This window comes from Otolemur garnettii, unplaced genomic scaffold, assembly GCF_000181295.1.
Source record: "Otolemur garnettii isolate 467f Iridium unplaced genomic scaffold, OtoGar3 scaffold00013, whole genome shotgun sequence".
NCBI classification, from domain to species: domain Eukaryota; kingdom Metazoa; phylum Chordata; class Mammalia; order Primates; family Galagidae; genus Otolemur; species Otolemur garnettii.
The window spans coordinates 23,532,419-23,553,739 of NW_003852408.1; the positions used below are offsets into that span (position 1 = coordinate 23,532,419).

The 21,321-nt window shown below is 35.2% G+C and overlaps 1 protein-coding gene across 2 annotated transcripts in view; it reads right to left on the bottom strand.

The window, feature by feature from the left end:
* Positions 1-9,312: 9,312 nt before the first annotated feature.
* CREB1 (cAMP responsive element binding protein 1) overlaps positions 9,313-21,321 on the bottom strand; it is a 68,588-nt gene continuing 56,579 nt past the window's right edge. For both annotated transcript variants that reach the window (XM_003784996.2, XM_003784997.2), the window contains one exon: positions 9,313-10,358. In XM_003784996.2, coding sequence (XP_003785044.1) covers positions 10,214-10,358 — 145 coding nt within the window. In that variant the 3' untranslated portion in view covers positions 9,313-10,213. The remainder of the gene's footprint in view (positions 10,359-21,321) is intronic.

Genomic DNA, 21,321 nt, shown 5'->3' on the forward strand with positions numbered 1-21,321 from the left:
TATCTGACATTCAACCAAGATGGACAGAAAAAGAAATTAAAATTAAAAAATAGCATATTCTCAATAACAAAATTGCCATGAATTTCAGCAATTAATTCACTTATTCACAAATAATATTCACTTCAGCAATTAATATAATTTACTTGCTAGTTAGTTTATGGGATGGATTTTCTATCAGTTCTTTTCTTTTCTTCACCCAGGCTGGAGTGCAGTGGCACAATCATAGCTCACAGAAACCTGTAGGTCCAGGGCTTAAGAGATCCTCCCTCCTTCCTCCGCCTCCAGAGTTGCTTGGATTACTGCCACTGGCCCAGCTCCCACCAATTCTTAATGTAACAAAAACAAACAAACAAAAAAATCTACTTTAAAAAATCACTATGTATAGCTGGGGAGTGTGGTGAGCAGCTACTTGGGAGGCTGAGGCAGGAGGATTGCTTGAACTCAGGAGTTTGAGGTTGCTGTGAGCTGGACTGACACCATGACACTCCAGTCTGAAATAGATTTTATCATTAAAAAAAATCACTATATAATATACCTAATATTGTTAAGTGGTCCTAGATAATAGGGCCAGACTGAATAGTTGGTAAAATAGGCACAGAAGTTATTTTATTGTTAAAAAAAATGGTCATAATCTTAGTGCTTCCTAGAACCTCTACCTACAGAGTAGCATCTTTTTTTTTTGAGACATTTGTCTCACTTTGTTGCCCCAGTGGAGTACTATGGCATCACAGCTCACAGCAACTTCAAACTCTTGGGCTCAAGCGATTCTCTTGCCTGCCACAACTCTCTCACCTGCCACAACTCCTGGCTATTTTTAGAGACAAGGTCTTGCTCTGGCTCAGGCAATCCACCTGCTTTGGCCTACCACAGTGCTAGGATTACAGGCATCAGCTACCACGCCCTGCTAGAAGTAGCATTTTCAAAGTCCTTCACAAGAATGAAGGGAGTCAGTGCAGTGAGTATAGATGGCCATGTTTTGGGAAACTGGAGACTTGCGTTCTCACAGCACTGACATGGATAGTGTGACATCTGAGCTGTCCTCAGCTGTGTTCTACCTCAAAATTTGAGGATCTATTAGCTCTTTCTGCCCCCAATTCATGTTTTACTTTTCTTTCTATACCCAGGGGAGGTTAAACATTTAGTAATAACAGAGAAGATGGCACACTGAAAAAAATTTTTTTTTGCTGAGAATAGTTGTCTCTGAAGGAGATTAGAAGGGGAAATAGTATACTAGTGTGCTACTTCTAATTTTTCTTCCAAAAAAAAAAAAAAGACTAAAGTTTGATGTTAATATACTAACCAATATGATAATAAAAATAATTTAGCCAATTCTTAATGCTTAAAAATCCAACTCTAAATATGAAGAGAACCACACTTCAGAAATAATTTCAACTTAATATTCTGGAGATATACTAATTTGTGTATATCTAGTTACTAACTTGTGCACATACATAACAGTCAAAAGTTTCAGATGATATAAATGTCCACAGAAGAGGGTACTAGTTAAATCAAATGATACATTGGTACAATGAGAACAGTTTATGAGTCACGATTCGTGGAAAAAAGGGAGCTGGAGGACAAAATCTACATTTGCATGTATATACACAGATTGACACTAAAAGGGTATACAAGAAACTGCTATTTATTGTTCACCCTTTTGCAACGTTTAGTTTTTTATAAGTATACATATTTAAAACAAGAAATAAGGAGGACATTATCAAGAAAGCAAAAAGAAAATTTACAGGAGAAAATACTATAAGGGTCTAGTATCTAGAACATGTACAGGACTCACAACTCAACGAAAAACACAATTTAAAAAATGAGCAAAGGTAGGCTAGGCGGGGTGGGCCCCACCTATAATCCTTGCACTCTGGGAGGCTGAGGCAGGTGCAAAGAAATTGCTTGAGCTCATGAGTTTGAGACCAGCTTGAGTAAGACCCTGTCTCTAAAAAAATAATGGCTGGATTTTGTGGCAGGTGCCTGTAGTCCCAGCTACTCAGGAGACTGAGGCAAGAGGATTGCATGAGCCCAAGAGTTTGGGGTTGCTGTGAGGTATGATGTCATGGCATTCTACGCAGGGCATGCATATAAATCAAAACTGCAGTGGGGAGGCTATGCATGAAGATGACTGTAATTTTTTAAATGGCAAAGTAGAACCTTCACAGATCAATGATGGAATATAAAATGGTGCAGCTGCTGAGGAAGTTTCATGGTTCCTCAGAAAGTTAAACGTATAATCACCACAAGACCCAGCAATTCCACTCCCAGGTACATACCCTAGAGAATTTTTATTCCATGGATAGTTTTTGTAATGCTTGAGTCAGGACTATAAATGTGCCCAGCACCTGAATAGTGTTCATTGCTCCCCTCCCCCATGCCTGACTTCCAGTGACATTCATTTTCCTGTGTGCTGATTGGTTAGTTCCAATTTGTTAGGGTACACTTGGTATTTGTTTTTCCATTGAGATACTTCGCTTAGGATACCCCAAAGAATAGAAAACAGGGACTCACTTGTATACAAATATTCACAACAGACAAACAACAAAGGAAACAACCCAAATGTCATCAACAGATAAACTTGTGGTATATATGTACAGTGGAGTATTATGCAGCTATAAAAAGGTCCCAGGTACTGATACATGCTACAGCATGAATGAACTTCAAAATCATGCTAAGTGAAAGAAGCCAGACCCAAAAGGCACATGCATATTTGTACGACAGTAGGATTCCCATTTATATGAAATGTTCAGATGTAAATCCATAGAAACAGAAAGCAGAGGTGACTGCCAGGGCAGAGGGGAGAGGGAAAAGGGAAATGGAGAGTAACTGATGGGTATAGGCTTTTATTTTGCAGTGATGAAAATGTTTGGGGACTAAAGTGGTCACACAACATTGTAAATGTATTGAATACCACTTAATTGTTCACTCTAATATGGTTAATTTTATGTAAACTGCATCACAATTAAAAATAAGCAAAAATGGCACTCCAACTCCTGGAAATTACCGTTTTTTTTCATGGTAGACCTTCACTAGAATTCTCAACCCCTTTGTTCACTGTGCTTTCATTTAAATGCACAGTGAGAGGAAAGATAACACTGATTAAGACAGTGCTTTTCTGGGTTTGTCTTAAACACAACAGATAGTGGAACTATTTACAAGATAGAAAAAGCAGCTGAAGGGAGATTTGGAGGAGAAATTAAAAGTTGTTTTGGGCTTGTATTTTCCAGTGAGTAGAAATGACAAGTTTATGAGTCTAGAATTCAGTGAAGAGGTCAGAACTAAAACTGTTTTAAATGTTATCAGAATTGTATCCCTAGATGTGTGTCTTAGCTTCTTGAGGACAGACTTTTGTCACTTTACTGCCCAGAAATATCCTCAACAAGTCTTTGTCAAGTGACAGCAAAGGGATGGATAAAGATAAGCAATCTTACTAGAAGTTCAAGCACCTGAACGTGGCTAACATGTAGGGTGACCACAGATTCTGATTGGCTCAGCATAATCCTGATTTATCCTGTTGTCCCCTGTATCACTCTTTCCCTCTCAAAAATGTCTGATTTTGTACGATAAATTACACAGTTATTCTTTGTAGAAAAGAAATTGATGTAATTCTTTGAATACAATGGCAGGTGTACCAGGCTTAAAAAATACATTTTGGGAATTAGAAAAGAAAGAACATACTTAGAATAAATGTAGCTGCTTATTTCAGAAGTTCAATAGCACAGAAGAGAATGTTTTATTCTTATTAAGCAAAAATTAGCCACATGTCCCTTCATTTTATATGATCACAAAATTTTAGAACTGCAAGGGGACCCAAGATATTAATCTATTCTTATTTTCAATTTTCAGTGTGCACAGCATTTTATGACATTGGAGCAAAGCTGGCTGCATGTCTCCATTAGTCATCTCTACAGGGCAGTAACATCTCCAAATCCTCAGACATTGTTCAATTCTTCTGGAAAAAAAAAAGTTTATGCTAAAAATGAGGAGTGTAGTAAAATGAAGTACTTGAAGATATGTTCCTGTTACTTGAATTAATTTTCTGTTGCTGTGTAACACAATTTTGTGATAAATTCTAACATAACTTTTGCTCATTTAACAAAACTAAATCCAAGAAAATAAGGCTTCAAACTAGCAAAAAACAAGATAGAGATCCCACCCCCAAAAATGAGACTTACAGAGTTTTTAAAAGTATGTTTATGTGACTGCACATAAATGTTTGTGTAAAAAGGGCATTAGACAGTTGATACCACAAAGATTACAGTAAGAAAAAGCACTTTATGACAATATTTCACAAATTCACAAGGATCACTTTAATATACAAAGCAATTGCTACCATTCTGAACACAAAGCAGCTAATATGTACATAGTGTTAATAAAATGCATTGTAACTCAGTACATTTTTTTCTTTACACATAAAGCACAAAGATTTAGGTTAAAAAAATTAAAACAGGGATGTTTCTAGAATGTAGGGAATTTTATTAGAAATGTATTTCCCTCATTATAGTTATGTATTTAGTATTCAACTCCAATAGAAATATCAGAGTTAAAAATCAATACCCTGTTTTGTGCTGATATTTTGGGGGGAAGTATTCTTTACCCCAATCCTCAAGGAAAAACCAAAAAGCCAAACATCAAACCCTCTAGGAATTTCCCTGATCATTTTGTTTTAAAAAGTTTCAAATGATACATACAGGTTAGAAATAATTCCTCTTGGGGGAGGGTTCAACTGACAAGGACAGATCAGTCAAGGACAATTTTACATGGAAAACTGCTACTAGCACTCTTCTTTGCCACCTCTAATAAATCTATACTCAAAAAAAATGACAAATTATTTCCCACTTTTAATATAAATAATTTTATTACATACACAAATTGGAGTGGCACCTGGATAAAAATACATCTATAAAGCATTTACCAATTCAATTTTAAAAACATAAGAAAATAAAACCTCCCAAACACAATGATAAATCATTTCACTTGGGCAACTAACGTAAGATCATTATTTGCAGGGATTTTCTTCCTTCCCTACCAATTTTAAACTATCTTAGATTTACTCTCACATCTCACTCCTCAGAAGGAAGCTTGGAAATGCCATGCTTCGATAGGCAACTATTAAATAATGCCATATAAAGTAGGTAAAATTTGAATTTCCTACTGTTTGATTCTTTTTAAAGACATTTCCTGAAGATTGTTCATTTTCCTTTTACTTGCTGGTGAGTATTATTAAAAATCATGTTATACCCAGCTGGGACCTGCACCTAGAGTACCAGAATGCAGACAGGTCAATATTTTCTCTCTGTGCTAAACAACTCTGCCTGTTTATAGTATCAACTTCCATCACAGGCTTTGTTCTATTTTTTTTTTAATTTTTCTTTTTTTAAAAAATAAATTTCAAGTTAAAACACCTGAAATAGAATCCCTCCATCCAAACGTTATCTGGTCCCTCATAAAAGTTTGCCCCCTGAGGACACATACAAAGGCTTAAGCTACATTCACTAATCAGTAAGAACTTATCACAAGCAGATGAGACAGATGGAACTTCAGCACCCTGTTTGATTTATTTGAAATTCTTCCATACTGACTCAGCTGCATGATATGTTCAATCCCTCAAGGCTTAATGCCTCTCCTAGCCATTGATTCTAGAAAGTCAAGGAAACCAGTTCCTAGTACATACAGTGACACTTGTGGTCAACAAAGTCAACATTATTAAATATTAAAAGTATTCAAGATGTATGTAAGCCATCCAACATCAAGTTCTAGTTGTGCTTTGTACAACTGAGTGAGCAAATTTATCTATCTCACAACTCTACCTACCAGACCTACTAAGCACACTTCACTTTCTCCTTCTTATCTGAAATCAAGTCAAATTCAGGCAGTATTTCCTTGATGTCAATGAAGCCAATTTAAAATGAAAATAATTTAGTAAAATAATTACTACATGTGGTCTCCATTATAATTTACTTGCTTTAAAAAAATCTGTTGCTATTCTGGAAAAAAGTAATGGATATTTTGGCATACTTTATATACTAATGTTGGGATGAGGATAAAATCTCATGTAAAACTTGAAATAAATATATTTACTCCAATTACTTTTCATTCCATACTTATCCATGATAAAAAGAATAAAATAAGGTTTTAGCCCATTTTTAAATTAACTGGGCTAGGCAAATCTAATTTCTTGGTTATTTTTCTTTTACAGCTATTTTTTAAGGCTAGCTTCGAGGTGCTAAAATATTTCAATCAATGAAAAGCTTCTAAAGTTACATGATTTGAAGACAGGAGAAAGACCAAAAAGCCAGTTGATAATTAACTGATGAGGGAATTTCATTAAGTTGCTAACACCCAAACTGGGTCATTTTTAAAAGTGCAAGTTACACCTAACATTTACAAAGAATATAATGTAAATATAATCCAAATAAATATACAACTTTTGTATTAGGTCAGTGAGAAAAAATATACCAACAGTTTTCAGGGCTATAAAGGCAACAAAATAAAGCCTCTTGAAAATAACTGAAAGGCATGTGACCACTATTTCTAAAGCCCACTTTAATTCAAAATCCTAACTTTAACATATATTAGCCTTATATAATCCTACAAAATGAAGCAGCCTTTGATCTTCAAAATAGACAAGAGACCTATTTATGCTAATAGCTGACTCTAGCAGATCACAGAATTACAAACCTATTAAATATAAAAAGAAAACCTAGATTGAAGTCACTTCAAGTAAAAGCATCCTGCTTTAAACAAACTTGTTTGTTCCTAAGCCTTTGTATGACTCCACATGCCACCCCAAAAGGTTAAAAGATAGTAGGGATTAGTCCTGAGAGACAGATAAGCTTCAGCCAGATGACGTCTGATGGGACAGGCTGCCTAACTGGTATTGTGCTTTCAGAGACTAGCACTGCCGCTGACTACTGTCAAAACACACTTTCTGACAAAATCCCTGCTCAAATGAAACATCAACATTCCTCCCCCAGGATGATTTTTGAAAAGTCAGTGGTTCCTTATAAAAGCTATCTTTAAAATGGTCTTACCACTGTTATAGCTGCCGGAGACAAAGCATAAAAACCAAATACTTTTAGTGGGGGAAGTTTTCAAGTGACTCGACTAGTTAACATATTTGAAAGAATCAAGCCAAAGAAAACTAACAATAAAATAAAATACTTGGAAGAAAATTCGCAGATAAAAAAATCAATCATGAGTGCTGAAGTAATGCAGTCATAGAAACTACCAGAAGGGAGGCAACAGAACACACAGAAATGTAAAATTTCATCTGACCTCAATATACTATAATACTCAGCATTCCTGACTTAAGAGCTCTCAGAGCTTTAGATTATATACTGTATGTATATGTATGTACACATATATTATACAAATGCCACCCCCCAAGATATCTAAATGAACAGAGCACCTATGACAATATATAGTTGCCAATATGGTACTTGAGTTTGAAAAAGAATGAACTTAAAATCGTATCTGATACCAGTTTTTTAATAATGAACACATTGGATCTAGCCCTTTCTAAACCACTTTGCAGTTAAACACTATCAAAGCTCAAAACTCATTAAGAGTAAGATATCAAAAATAAACCCCTCCCCAGTTCATTTTTATTAGTTAATCTGTCCTATAGATAAAAGTGCCACATGGCCCTATATTTGCAAAGTGAGCAATACCAAACTTGCTATTTTCTAGGCAAATCAGTAGCATATGTACAAATTCCTATGATGACATTTTCATTCCCTTTTGGCCAACATGAAGAGAAAAACATTACTGGTAACGTGGCCACATATGTTCTTGGCTGGCTATAGGATTTTTTTTTTTAAATTATCTCATTTTCTTAATAAAGGTTCTCAAAGTTTCATGCTTAGAAACAAACACCTCCCCCCCCAATTCTCATATTTTAAAAAAAAGTCTGCATAAAAGATGCTTGATTTCTGTTTGTATAAACTGAAATCTTCAAGTCTTTCCAAGGGTCTAAACAGACTTAGCAACAGGATACATTCCTCACCTCACTGTTCAATAACTGACTTCAAACCAGTGCAATCTTCCTCTAGGTATAAAGGGCCAGGTCTTTATAACTTAAAAGCCATCCAGCTTAATATGAATGTGATTGCCTTGATTCATCACAGGGACTAAGAGGACCACCAACTTCCTAATAAAGTAGAAAGCTTCAACTTTTGAAAAACAGACTTTAGAGAATACAAATCTCTAAATGCCAGGCAATTTTTCATTTATAAAACATGACATTCAAAATGTTCAATGGTATTTTGACTCAATAAACAAATAATTCCAGTTTGTGAACAGATTTGTAACTTTGCTTGGTTTGTATTAAACTAGTTTTAGAAAATGACATATCTATGCTGGTATACAAACAATTTTTATGCTATAACTTTCCCCATTAGCTCAGCAGGACAAACATCAAACTTTACAGTCGTTTGAAAGCCTTCTTGAGAATCTGGTGAATTGTCCAAACATAAAGACTACATCACTCAATTCTTAGAATGATGTTCCTTCATAAACTCTGTTCATCCTTGAAAAAAGACAATGGTTTGTTACAAACAAAAATATATCATTTACAAATATTAATTAAAAACTCTTTAAAATGGACCCAATAATTAACATTTAAGCTGCACATTTTGTTATATTATTAACCCATGACTAAATATAAAACATTAACTTTCTCAATTTCTTGACTCTTGAGAATTTCCTTCTCAAATGAGAAATCATAATCTAACATTATGCCAGTCTCCAATTAAATCTACCTTAGTGGTCTTATCTTTGTTTGAAAAGTTTTAAAGGGTAACTTTCAGATTTATCAGACTTAGTGAATAAGGTAATAATTATGAGGAAACAATGTATGATACATACAAATATAGACTGTTATAGTCAGGAATTAAAATAGGTAGCTCCTTTAAAAATGACAAAGGCAACAGAGCGTATTGGAAAGCTAAAACATAACTACCCTTTTTAGAGAACAAAAAAGAATGTTTTGTACAAGAATGACAATCTAAATATAGTATAGCAGTCATTCAAATATGTCTGTAGAAAACTGCTTTCCTTGTATACATCTAACACTATACTTTTTAGAACCATATCTTTACAACTTCATTTAAAAAATTCACTAGAGATTCTCGAAGTTTATTAATGTGGAAGGATTTTAAATCGGTATTTTTCTACAACATGTAACATTTGATAAACAAATATATCACTTTGCTTTAACTTCTTGAAGGCTTTCCTGTTGGTGGTGTAATGTAAGTGCAAAGGATAACAGTAAATTAGAAAATTTTTTAAGTAAATGAGTGACGATATAAATATTTTTGAAAGCGAGGACAGAAACATTTATTTAAAAACCTTGTTTATATAACTCAAGGGGTTGATTACTAATCATCTTTTTACTAAGAATTTAGTACTAACTAAAATAAGCTTTGTACTTTTATTTACTTAGATTTAATTTAAAATTCAAATACCATGCTTTTTCATTTAGTTGATTACTTCTTTTAATGTATTCAAAAATGTTGAACACATACAGAACTGAGTTAAGAAGCAACAACTGACCTAAGGAAGAGCTGTTGTTAATACAGAATGTTTTTAAGAACCAAGGACAAATTTTCAGTACTAAAGAGAACATACATAGAAAGCACTCGGAATTCATTCCTGATTTCTTCAACACCATCCTATAAAATTCTTTTCTAGAGGGTATGTCTGTTAACAGTTTTACATAATTGATGATGAAAATGTGAAAACATGTGAATTTGGCAATCAACACTTCTTCATTGTACCTTACTTACTTTATGCATGCGGCCCACACATTACTTCAGCTCAGAGGCTGGGGTAATTCTGTCCCTAAGGCAATCAAGGAGCTCAGCACAAACCTTGAAATCATTTTTTAAAAGATTTCCTTTTTCTTATTTCCCCCCTCAATTTACAAGTAAACGAATTATTACTTCTTGAAGAGGGTGGGAGTTGAAAAGCAGAGAAGTCTCTTCATGATTCCTGGTGCTGAAAATTTCTTGAGGGGAGAAGTGGAGGCAGGTGTTGGACATTCACAGTTTAATGCAAAAGCACAAATGAATGAAATTCTGAAGTTGCTTTCAGGCAGTTTTGCGCATAGAAAAAAAGAAATGTTTAGAAAATAAAATGTTTATTTTGTCTTTCCGGTTGTGGCCAAGCCAGTTCATTTTCCACCTTAACAGGTGAAAATTTAAATCCCAAATTAATCTGATTTGTGGCAGTAAAGGTCCTTAAGTGCTTTTAGCTCCTCAATCAATGTCTTGTTTTGGTTTTCAAGTACTGCCACTCTGTTTTCTAAACATTTCACATATTCTTTCTTCTTTCTGCGACACTCTCGCGCTGCTTCCCTGCAAACAAAAAAAGACAGGGAGAAATTATGAAAACGATTTCTGTATCATTTATTTTGAGTTAGAGCACTTTATTCTGTCTTTTTTTTGAGACAAGAGTCTCATTCTGTTGCCCTGGGTAGAGTGCCATGGCATCATAGCTCACAGCAACCTCAACCTTGTGGGCTCAAGAGGTCTCTTGCCTCAGCCTCCTGAGTAGATGGGACTATAAGGCCTGCCAAAAATACCCAGCTAATTTTTCTATTTTTAGTAGAGATGGGGTCTCACTCTTGCTTAGGGTGGTCTGGAACTCCTGAGGTGAAGTGATCCACCTGCCTCGGCCTCCCAAAGTGCTGGGATTACAGGCATGAGCAGCCACACCTGGGTTACTTTTTAAATGAGAAATATGATAGCTCAAAGCCGCAAACATTGAACATATCAGACACTGGAAAAACAGATAGAAAGATTTGGAAATGATCTTATGTTAAATTTTCATACACCATAGAAAGTTAATTTGAAAAAACAAACATGCAGGGCATTTAAAAAAACCTAACAGGACAGTCTCTTTAGCAAATAGTGGTGGGAAAACTGGATATCCACATGCAAAAGAATGAAGTTGGACCCTTACCTTATACCATATACAAAAATTAACTCAAAATGGATCAAAGACCTAAATGTAAGATCTAAAACGCTATAACCTCTAGAAGAAAACATAAAGACAAAGCTTCCTGACATTGGATTTGGCAGTAACTTTTTAAATACATCAAAAGCACAGAAAAGATGACATAAAATTTAAAAACTTCCACACAATAAACAGTGAAAAGATAACTATAGAATGAGAGAAAAGATCTGCAAATCATGTATTTGACAAGAGAACATACAGAAATCCTCACAATTGAACAATAAAACAACACAATTAAAGACTGACACAGAACTTGAATAGGCACTTCTCCAAAGGAGATATACAATGGCCAATATGCATATAAAAAGATGCTCAACAAGACTAATCATTAACCCAGTGGTTTTCAACCTGTGGGTTGTGACCCCTTGGGGGTCAAACGATCCTTTCAAAGGAGTTGCCTAAATACATCCTGCATATCAGATATTTACATTATGATTCATAACAGTAGCAAAATGACAGTTATAAAGTAGAAACAAAAATAATGTTATGGTTCGGGGTCACCACAACATGAGGACCTGTATTAAAGGATCACGGCATTAGGAAGGTTGAGAACCACTGACTTAACCACTAGGATACCTATTATCTCGAAAACTACCACTACCACCACCGCCACCAGCAAGTACCAATTGTTGATGACAGTGTGAAGAAATTAAAATTCTGGTGTACTGTTGGTGGGGTCAGTGGGAATGTAAAATGGTGCGGCTGCTATAGAAAAGGATCAGGGTTCATAAAAAAATTAAAACAGAATTTACCATATGTTCCAGCAATACCACTTCTGGCTACATATCCAAAAGAAATGAAAGGAGGGTCTCAAAGAAATATATGCACACCCACGTTCACTGCAGCATTATTCATAATAGAGAAGAGGAAGACTTACGACCTAAATGCTCAGCAATAGGAAATGGATAAACAAAATGTATTTAACATACAATGGAATATACAGCATGGCCATAAAGTTTGTGTGTAATTTAAACTAAAAATAAAACTAAATTTAAATTTAGTTTAAATTGCACATGAATTTCATGGCCACCCTGAAGGAAGGCAGGCCTCTTGTAAGCTACAACATGGATGCACCTCAAGGGCACATGCTCAGTAAAATAAGCTAGTCTCAAAAAGACAAAGACAATTTATAATTCCACTTATGAGATATCTAAAGTAATCAAATTCATAGACACAGGACTTAGAATGGTGGTTGCCAGGGGTAATGGCTAGGGAAGGGGGAAATTGGAAGTTTGGAAGTTGTTTAGTAGGTACAAGTTTCAGTTTTTTAAGTTTTGGAAATCGGTTATACCACAATGTGAATATATTTAACACTACTAAATTGTTTAAGATGGTAAATTTTAATTAATGTTTTTTAAACTACAATGAAAAAATTATTTAAAAAATTAATACATATTAAAACTATTTACATATTTAAATAGTACATTAAATAGTATTTAAATAGTTACATAATGAAACTATTTTTCTTTAGCAAGCTAAGTCTAAACTAATAAGTTCTTTTTTTAGCTTTACATGGTCAAGGGCCACATCTTACTCTTTATAACCTCAGCCAGTAGCAGAGGGAGTAAAACAAGGTGGGTTCTTGTTGAATGAACATAAGAGTTGAAAAAAAGCAAGATTGTTTGTCTTTAAAAATGAAAAATGTAGCAATTTATAATCATTCATTTATATCAAGGGAAATGTAGTATAGCAGTTAATATCTTTAGTGTTAAGATTCCTGGGTTTAAGTGGTTCTGCCTCTTACTGATTATGTAAGGGACAAGAAAATTATTTCACTTTTCTGACTATGAAAAAGACATGGTAATATCATCTATCTCAAAAGGTTTATGAACATTAAATGAATAAATATATGTAAAGCACACAAACAGTACCTGGCATTTTGTCAATGTGTTAGCTACTATTATTCCTAGAAAATTCAAATGGTGTAGCAATACTATAACTCCCTTAATGTCTTCATCCTCACATGGTCTGTCCTCATACGGCCTGTTTCAGAAAGAATAGCATCTGATTCTAATGCAAGCAGACTTTGGAATAAAACATCCTGTACCTAATGTATTATCCATGATACAGACAATATGCAATCAATAGTATTGCTTAACCACTGGAAGAAATGGATTAAAATGGCCCAACACTTCACCAAACAGTGAAGACAACAGGTGCTTTGGGGTCAAGAGGAAAATGGTGATCTAGAAAAGATTTGCAGTGGGAATGATTTAGAGATCACTTTGGATATTTTATATTTGGTGAATTAGCAGGCGTCCTCAAACTATGGCACATGGGCGACATGTGGCCCGCCTAGGACATTTATCCGGCCCACTGGGTGTTTTTGCCGCCGCTGCCTGTCCTGCTTAGCAGCTGACTGGTCCTGGGGCCTGCAGTCTGGCCCTCCAATGGTCTGAGGGACAGTGAACTGGCCCCCTGTTTAAAAAGTTTGAGGACCCCTGACAGAGAACATGTAGGATGAATATACACTTACAAATCTAATTTCAGACAGGGCTGACTGATTTATTTACCATGCTTTCTCCTCTTCGTTACCTGAAAATATGTCCTTAAGTTCAGTATTCATATGAATGGTATAGCTACATGCTAATTTCTAAAATTAAATTAATACAATCCTGTGGTTATCTCTTAACCCTGTTTCACCATAATCAGTATTAGTGTGCTGCAAAAGATTAAAGTATGTGATTCTCAAAAGAAAAAAAATATAAAACATTAGGCTAAGAAAATCAACTTATTTCTTTAATGCAAGATCTTTTGGATCCTTTCAATATATTAAAGTTAGTTGAGATTCTCTATAAAAGCCTGTGTAGTATGTCTACATTTGACTATACACAGGGTGTCCCAAAGGTTACACATAAATTCATCATAATGAGACAGGACAATTAGGTTTTAAGTTCACAAACTCATCTAGAAAAAGTGCCACATCCCTTATACATACGGAAATTTTTACAAAGTGGCCAACACTTTTAAAAGATATTTTGGAAAATTCCTTAAGGAGTATTTTGTAAAGAAAGGTACATTTAGCTACAATTTCTCATTTTCTCTATGTGTGGCGACTTTACAGGTAACCTTGAGATACCCTGTAATAAATACTTCATTTGACTATATAAGATTAATATTTCTTTTAGGGGGAGATGAGGAAGGTGAAAAAATTTCAAATAACCCTGTGTTGCGGAATGATGCTCAAATTAGTCACAGTTTAAAGTAAGTAAACTCGGATACAAATTTAATAAAATACAATACACTAGGAATTGAAAATTAGAGTTTTAGACTTTGGTTTAGGTCCCTTCCCATTCAAGGACCACCTCCTGAAGGTGTTTGAAGAAACCTATTTGAAGAAAAAAAAAGTCATGAACATTTCCCAAACCCAGGTACTGGTACTGGTTAGCTTTATCTTAAGGAGTAATGCAAAGCCGAGAATAAATGTGGCATGTCATTCTTAACCACCTATTTTAGTTGATGGGGTGGTAGGCATTATCACAGTAAAATACACAGCACTGTCTTTCAGAGTAGAATACAAAATTCAAATGAACTTTAAACATTTAAAAGAAATTTCTAGCATGGAGGGTACCTCTTAAAGTTTCTCCAAAATTATATAAATATTTTTAAGCACAGAAGCGAATGAAAGGACCTTCCCAGTGGATTGGTCCTGAGACTCGTCTGAAGATTAGGCTGACCTCTGATGTTCTTTTTTTTTTTTTTTCCTAGTATGGCAATTGAATTTCATGATTCTAAACATTCGGGTAAACAGATGACTTATAAATTTTTAAACTAATCTGGTAGACATATTTTCCCAAAATAGTTCTTTCACATAAATTTGTTTCAACATCCTCCTACCACCTTTACTGATTTTTTGCCTGCCTTAATCTGTTTTGTGTTCTGATAAACAGAATATAGGCTGAGCATCCCAAATTTGAAAACCCAAAATGCTTCACATCTGAAATACTGATTGCTGTTATAAAGTTCAAAAGGAATGCCCAATTTCAGATTTGCAGTGCTCAACTGGCAGTATAATGCAAATGTTAAAAAACCTGAAATCCAAAACATTTGGTCCCAAGCCCTTTCAGATAAGGGTTACTCCACCTGTATTCACAAGGTAGGTAATTTATGCAGAAATTTATTTCTCACAGTTCTGGAGCCTAGAAGTCCAAGGCCTAGGGGTCTGCATCTGGCAAGGGTCCTTCTGCTCCATCATCCCATGCTGGAAGGTAGAAGGGTAGGAGAGTAATTGCGTGCAGGGGAGCAAGAAAGAAGGGAGATGAATTTATCCTGTTTATTAGGAACCCACTCCAGGGATAAGTAATCCAATCTCTAGTCCCATGATAACAGCATTAGATCATTCATGAGAGCGGAGCCCCTATGAACCCAATCACCTTTTAAAAGTACCACCTCTCAATACTGTTGCATTAGAGATTTTGTTTCTAACACACCAACTTTGGGGGACACATTCCAACTACAGCAACCTCTGTAGATACTCTTATTTTATTTCACTTATTCCTTCCCTTTTTTGCATCTTCCACATTAACTACTTGTTTTCTTTGTCTACAGATTTGTACAGGTCTTTCAAATCTTCATTTACACAAATTCTATTAATTTAAAAATATTTGTGTACTGGTTCTGGCTTCTGCACTGGGATCAATAAAGAATTATTCGTACCCTTAAAATGAAAAAGGGGACTGACTTCAAATTCATGAATTTTTTCAGACCTACCAGACAGCTAAGGTTGCATAGCAAACTGACCCACAATCTAAAGAGACAGTGCCTCAGGATACAGTGGTATTTATCTTCACCTGAGGCAGAGGAAACTGGACAGTGGACAGGTGGAAATATGATGAAGCCCAAAAGGCAGGCTTGTGGGGCATGTGTATCCTCTGGGGACTGCAGAAATTGGAAGAGTCTGCATGCTGTTGAGGGCTTTTTCTCCATTAACCCAATCCTGTATTTAGAAAAGACTACAAGAGTCCTAAGAAGTATCCACTGTGGTTCAGACTTGAGGGAGGGGAAAAGAAATAGAGTGGGAGGAACAAGCAGCTCTACAGGGAGCCTATCTCCTCTACTATAGAACAAAAGACTTAATCTGGGGAGAGAAGGCAACATTTCTGGCCTTAGAGGCTGCTGAGCCTTCTCACAGCTGGAGGGAAGGTGTGAGGCCCTACCTTTTTGGGGGAGGGGCGAGAGAATAGCACCCCAGAGACCCAGAAAGATACAGTGTGTGCCTTAGACTGAGCTTGAGGTAGAACAGATTCCCTCTACCCCATCCCCCCATCTCTCCCTGAAAACCAATTCCAAATAACAGCAGAGTACTGCTGGGAGAGGGATAGGAAAGAAAAGAGCTTGCGAACAGACCCTAGCTAATGTGCAGCATGAAAGGGAGATAGGAAATTCAGCCATCACGTAGACATTGCTCTGGAAACTTCCCACCCTAGAAACAAGCTACTCCTCCAGGTATCTGAAGCCTACTGAGGGTAAACAGAACAACTCAAATAGCCCACTCCTCTCCTAGATTACTCTCTTTCCCCTCACACTAAAGTCCTCACAGAAGGAAATAATATGTCCACTTCCAGGTATAAAAACCACTCAACCTCATTGTAACATCTACTTTTCTAGGCAGCATGTCTGGTTTCCAACTAAACATTACAAAACACATGAATAGGCACAGAAAACACATAGCGCAATCAATAGAACTGTGTCAGATATGATGCAGAGGTTGAAAATATTTGATAGAAAATTTAATATAATTGTGACTGATATGCTAAAGGCCATAAGAAAAGGTGGATAATATGTAAGATCAGACAGGTTATTCTGGCAGTGAGATGGAAACTATAATATAAAAAAATCAAATGGATGGATTCAGGAATGTGCTCATGAATAGAATTAACACAGCTAAGGAAAGAACCAATGAATTTGAGGACAGGACAAAAGAAATTATGCAAATTGAAACACAAAGAGAAAGTATATGTGTGGGGAGAACAGAACTGAAAGCTATGGGACAGTATCCAACATTCTAATATATTTGTAACCAGAATTTCAGTGGAAGAAAAGAGAGAGGGCAGTTTTCTGTTTTTGTATTTGAAGAAAGTATAACTGAGAATTTTCCAAAATTATGACAGACACTAAGCCACAGATACAAGAACACCAAGTAGGATGATATGATGAAGATGGGAGGAGGGATGGGAAAAACCCTAGGCATATCATATTTGACTTGCAAGCCAAAGGCAAAGAAAATCTTGATGTCAGGGAAAAAGGAAGCATTACATGATACACATTGCTTGTCAGAAACTCAGAGAATGGAGAGCTTTAAAGAACAATATCTTTAAAGGGTTGTGAAAGAAAAAAAATGACCAACCCAGAAATCTGTATCTGCAAAAGTATCTCTCAAATACGATGAAATAAAGACTTTCTCAAAGCAAAACTAGAGGGAAATAATTGCCAGAAGATCTATTTTCTAAGAAATGTAAAAAAGTTTGAGATAAAAAAATGACCTATACAAGGAAATGAAGAGCTGACAAGTAAATATATAAAAGTAAAATTTTCCACTTATTTTTAATTGTTCTAAGAGTAACTGCCTGAAGCAGAGGTAGGAAAAGTTTTTCCACAGTTTCAGATAGTAAGTACTTTAGGTTTTATTGGCCTAAAATAGCCTCTGTTCCATATGTATATGAACAAACAAACAAATGGGCCATGAGCTAGACTGGATCCAGGAGTCATGGTTTGCTAAGCCCTGGTCCAAGTAAGTTAAGACATAAAACTCAATTAAAAAAAGCCAAACTTTTAAATACAAAGACACAGAGAAGAAAAGGAAAAAGACATACTATGTAAGCCTAATCGAAAGGAGCCTGTCATTTTATTGTTGACAAAGCAGACTTCAGAAGGAATATTGTCAGATATTAAAAAAAGGGCATTATACTGGGGCGGTACCTGTGGCCCAAGGAGTGGGATGCCGACCCCATATACTGGAGGTGGTGGGTTCAAACCCGGCCTCGGCCAAAAAAAAAAGGGCATTATACAAAATAAGTCAATATTACAAGAAGATATAATTCTAAATCTTAAGACATTAATTTTCAATGTGTATGGTATTTTTATTTTTATTTTGTTTTACTGAGACAGAATCTCATTCTTTTGCCCTGGGTAGAGTGCTGTCCTGTCATAGCTCACAGCAACCTCAAACTCTTGGCTTTCAGCAATCTTCCTGCCTCAGCCTTCAGAGTACTGAGACTATAGTGCCTGCCATGATGCCAGGCTTGTTTTTCTATTTTCAGTAGCAACAGGGCCTAGCTCTTGCTCAGGCTGGTCTGGAACTCCTGAGCTCAGGCAATCTACCTGTCTAGGCCTCCCAGAGTGCCAGGATTACAGGAGTGAGCCACTATACCTGGCCTCAATGTGTATACTCTTAACAGAGCTTCTATATACATAAAATAAAAGCTGAGTACTAAAAGGAGAAATGAACAAATTTATAGGTAACATCTGAATACTTCAACAGACTTTTTTCTCAGTGAAGTAGAAAATTTAAAAAAAGATACAGAATACCTAAATGACATATTCAACAAACTGTACTCACTTGACATTGATATGTCACTTGCATATTTATGGGAAAAGAAATAATACAAAGTATATTCTTGGGCATAAGGTACCTGGGGAATCCTCATTTGGAAATTAAACAAATATTAAACATTTCTAATTCTGTACATTAAAGATGAAGTCTAAAGGAAATAAAAAATATTTTGAACTGAATGCAAATAAAAATATGAGAAATTAGGCTTAGCATGGTAGTTTACACCTCTAATCCCAGCATTCTTGAGAGGCCAAGATGGGAGGATCACTTCGGGTAAAAGCAGTGTTTTTCAACCTTTTTTAAATCACATGGCACACTTGAACCTACGGTTAAACTTCTGTGGCACACGTATGATGATTAAAATAATAATAATAAAAAATATACCTTTTTTGATTTATTAACACAAACAAAATGCACCACCATGGCCCCCCCAACCCCCGTTTCTTGTAATTTGTAATAAAAGATAATTAAATTTCTTTAAAAACTTATTTTTCTATTTATTACAATTTAGCATTTAATGAGATATCTGAGCTTGATTTTTTTAAGACTATCTTTGCAAGGTTGAATTTGGGACAGGCCATACTCTTCAGTTTTCTTCTAAGGATTCTAGCTGTAACTGATTTTTTATTTTTCATATTATTCATTGCAGAAAAGGTTGCTTTACACAAATATGACGTTGAGAATGGAAGAAGTATTTCTGTTGCTTTTTGGATAGTATTTGGAAATTCACCCTTGAGAGATAACCAAAAGGTCATAATATCTGTTGAGGATTTTAATAGCTATCCTCTGTCATTTCTTATTTGTTAATTCTTTCACTTCTGTAATATTTAAATTTACTGACATACATACTCATAAACAAAGAGATTTTTCACCCAATCTGGAAATGTTATGTCAAGAATAGGTACAGGAAAGTATTTTTCAGAATTTGTGTACAATAAATCTCAAGTTTGTAAGATTTGCAGAGAGAAGGGAACAGTTTTATTACACTGTTGAGGTGGCCTGCAAACTAATACCGTCTCTTTGGAAAGAAGTACAGTGTATCCTCAAAGAACTCAAAATAAACCTTCCATTTGATCCCACAGTCTCATTACTAGGCATCTACTCAGAAGAAAAAACCCATTTTATCATAAGGACATTTGTACTAAATTGTTTATAGCAGCTCAATTTACAATTGCCAAGATGTGGAAACAACCTAAATGCCCATCAACTCAGGAATGGATTAATAAATTGTTGTATATGTACACCATGGAGTATTACTCAGCCATGAAAAAGATGGAGACTTTACATATTTTGTATTAACCTGGATGGAACTGAAATACATTCTTAGTAAAGTATCACAAGAATGGAAAAGCAGGCCTCAATTAGCACTGAGTACATTGGATAATGTACTCAATACTAATATGAAACCAGCAGACGATCTCACATAAGAGAAAAACTCAATTTAATTCAAGGTAGGGGAGGGAGGAGGGGAGGGGGGTTTATAAAATTTGTTCAGTAACATTTTTATCCAGTTTACACCTTTTCACTAGTTCAAACATTTCCAACTGCATTTTCTTTTTTAATCCTGTACTTTCAGAGCAGTAATTTTTCTCTGAAAGCATTAATTTTACCTGTAGATGTGAGAATATTTTCATGACTTCCCTGCATACTCTTAAGAGTATGCAAACAGTAAAATAAATCTGTAAGAAATGCAACTTTATTTGCCTAATTTAGAATGCCACATTTTAAAAAAGGTTGATACTACTTTAATTCATAAAATCCTGACAGAACTCTTCCTCAAAATGACCATCTCACTTCCATGTGCAGTAAGAGCTGCATGAGAATCCACTGAGGAACACAATTCTGCAAATAATCTTGACTGCAGTGTCTTGCTTTATATACAATTAATATTAGTAAGTGTTCTTTAGGACCTTTTGTAATTTAGGCGCTAATGATTTTGATGCTAGCACTTTTCTGTGTGGAAAATGGTATGTAAAAGTAATTTTTGGATTCTTTTTTTGCACAAGTATTACCAAATCCTTTTACACATTTGGACATAGATAGGGCTCCATCTATACAAATACTTAACACAGGAATCCCAAGACAAGTTATTAGAATTAATTATTGATTAAACTTAAAAATACCTTGGCCCCTTTGTTGTTGTTTGGAGTGGTCAACAAAGTAAAAACTGTTCTGATTTCTTCTTTATAGACAAATCTACGGAGTACTGAAAATCGGTGTTTACCACTGATACCAACAGATTCATCAAACTGAATTCCAAACATTTTTACTTCTTTGAGGTGAGATAATATTTGGGATTCTGTATTTTCTGATAAATCTTTAACACACCAAGAAATGTATTATCTGAAAGTGGAATTTCTAAAATTCCTTTTCCTATTCTTCACCAAACATTGTTTTTATAATTGCACAGCAGGCTGGTAAAATAACAGATTCTGTAATTGTATGAAATTTCATTTTCCTAGCTATGATTTCCAAAACTGTGTACTCACTTCTTGTACTTTATCTGATATCACTGCATGTTTGGGCTGTATTTTTGCTTGTTTAGTATTACTGAGTGCAAGTTATTTGTAATATTCCATCAGCTTTTTGAACAAGTGGCAATGTCTGGATTTTAGACATCTCTATAATTCGCTAGGAACGATAGCTTCCTTTGCTAATGGTTTGCCACAAATTACACATATAAGAGGTGGTGGATTCCCTTTACTACATATGAAACCAAATGATAAATAATGTTCATTATATTGACAACC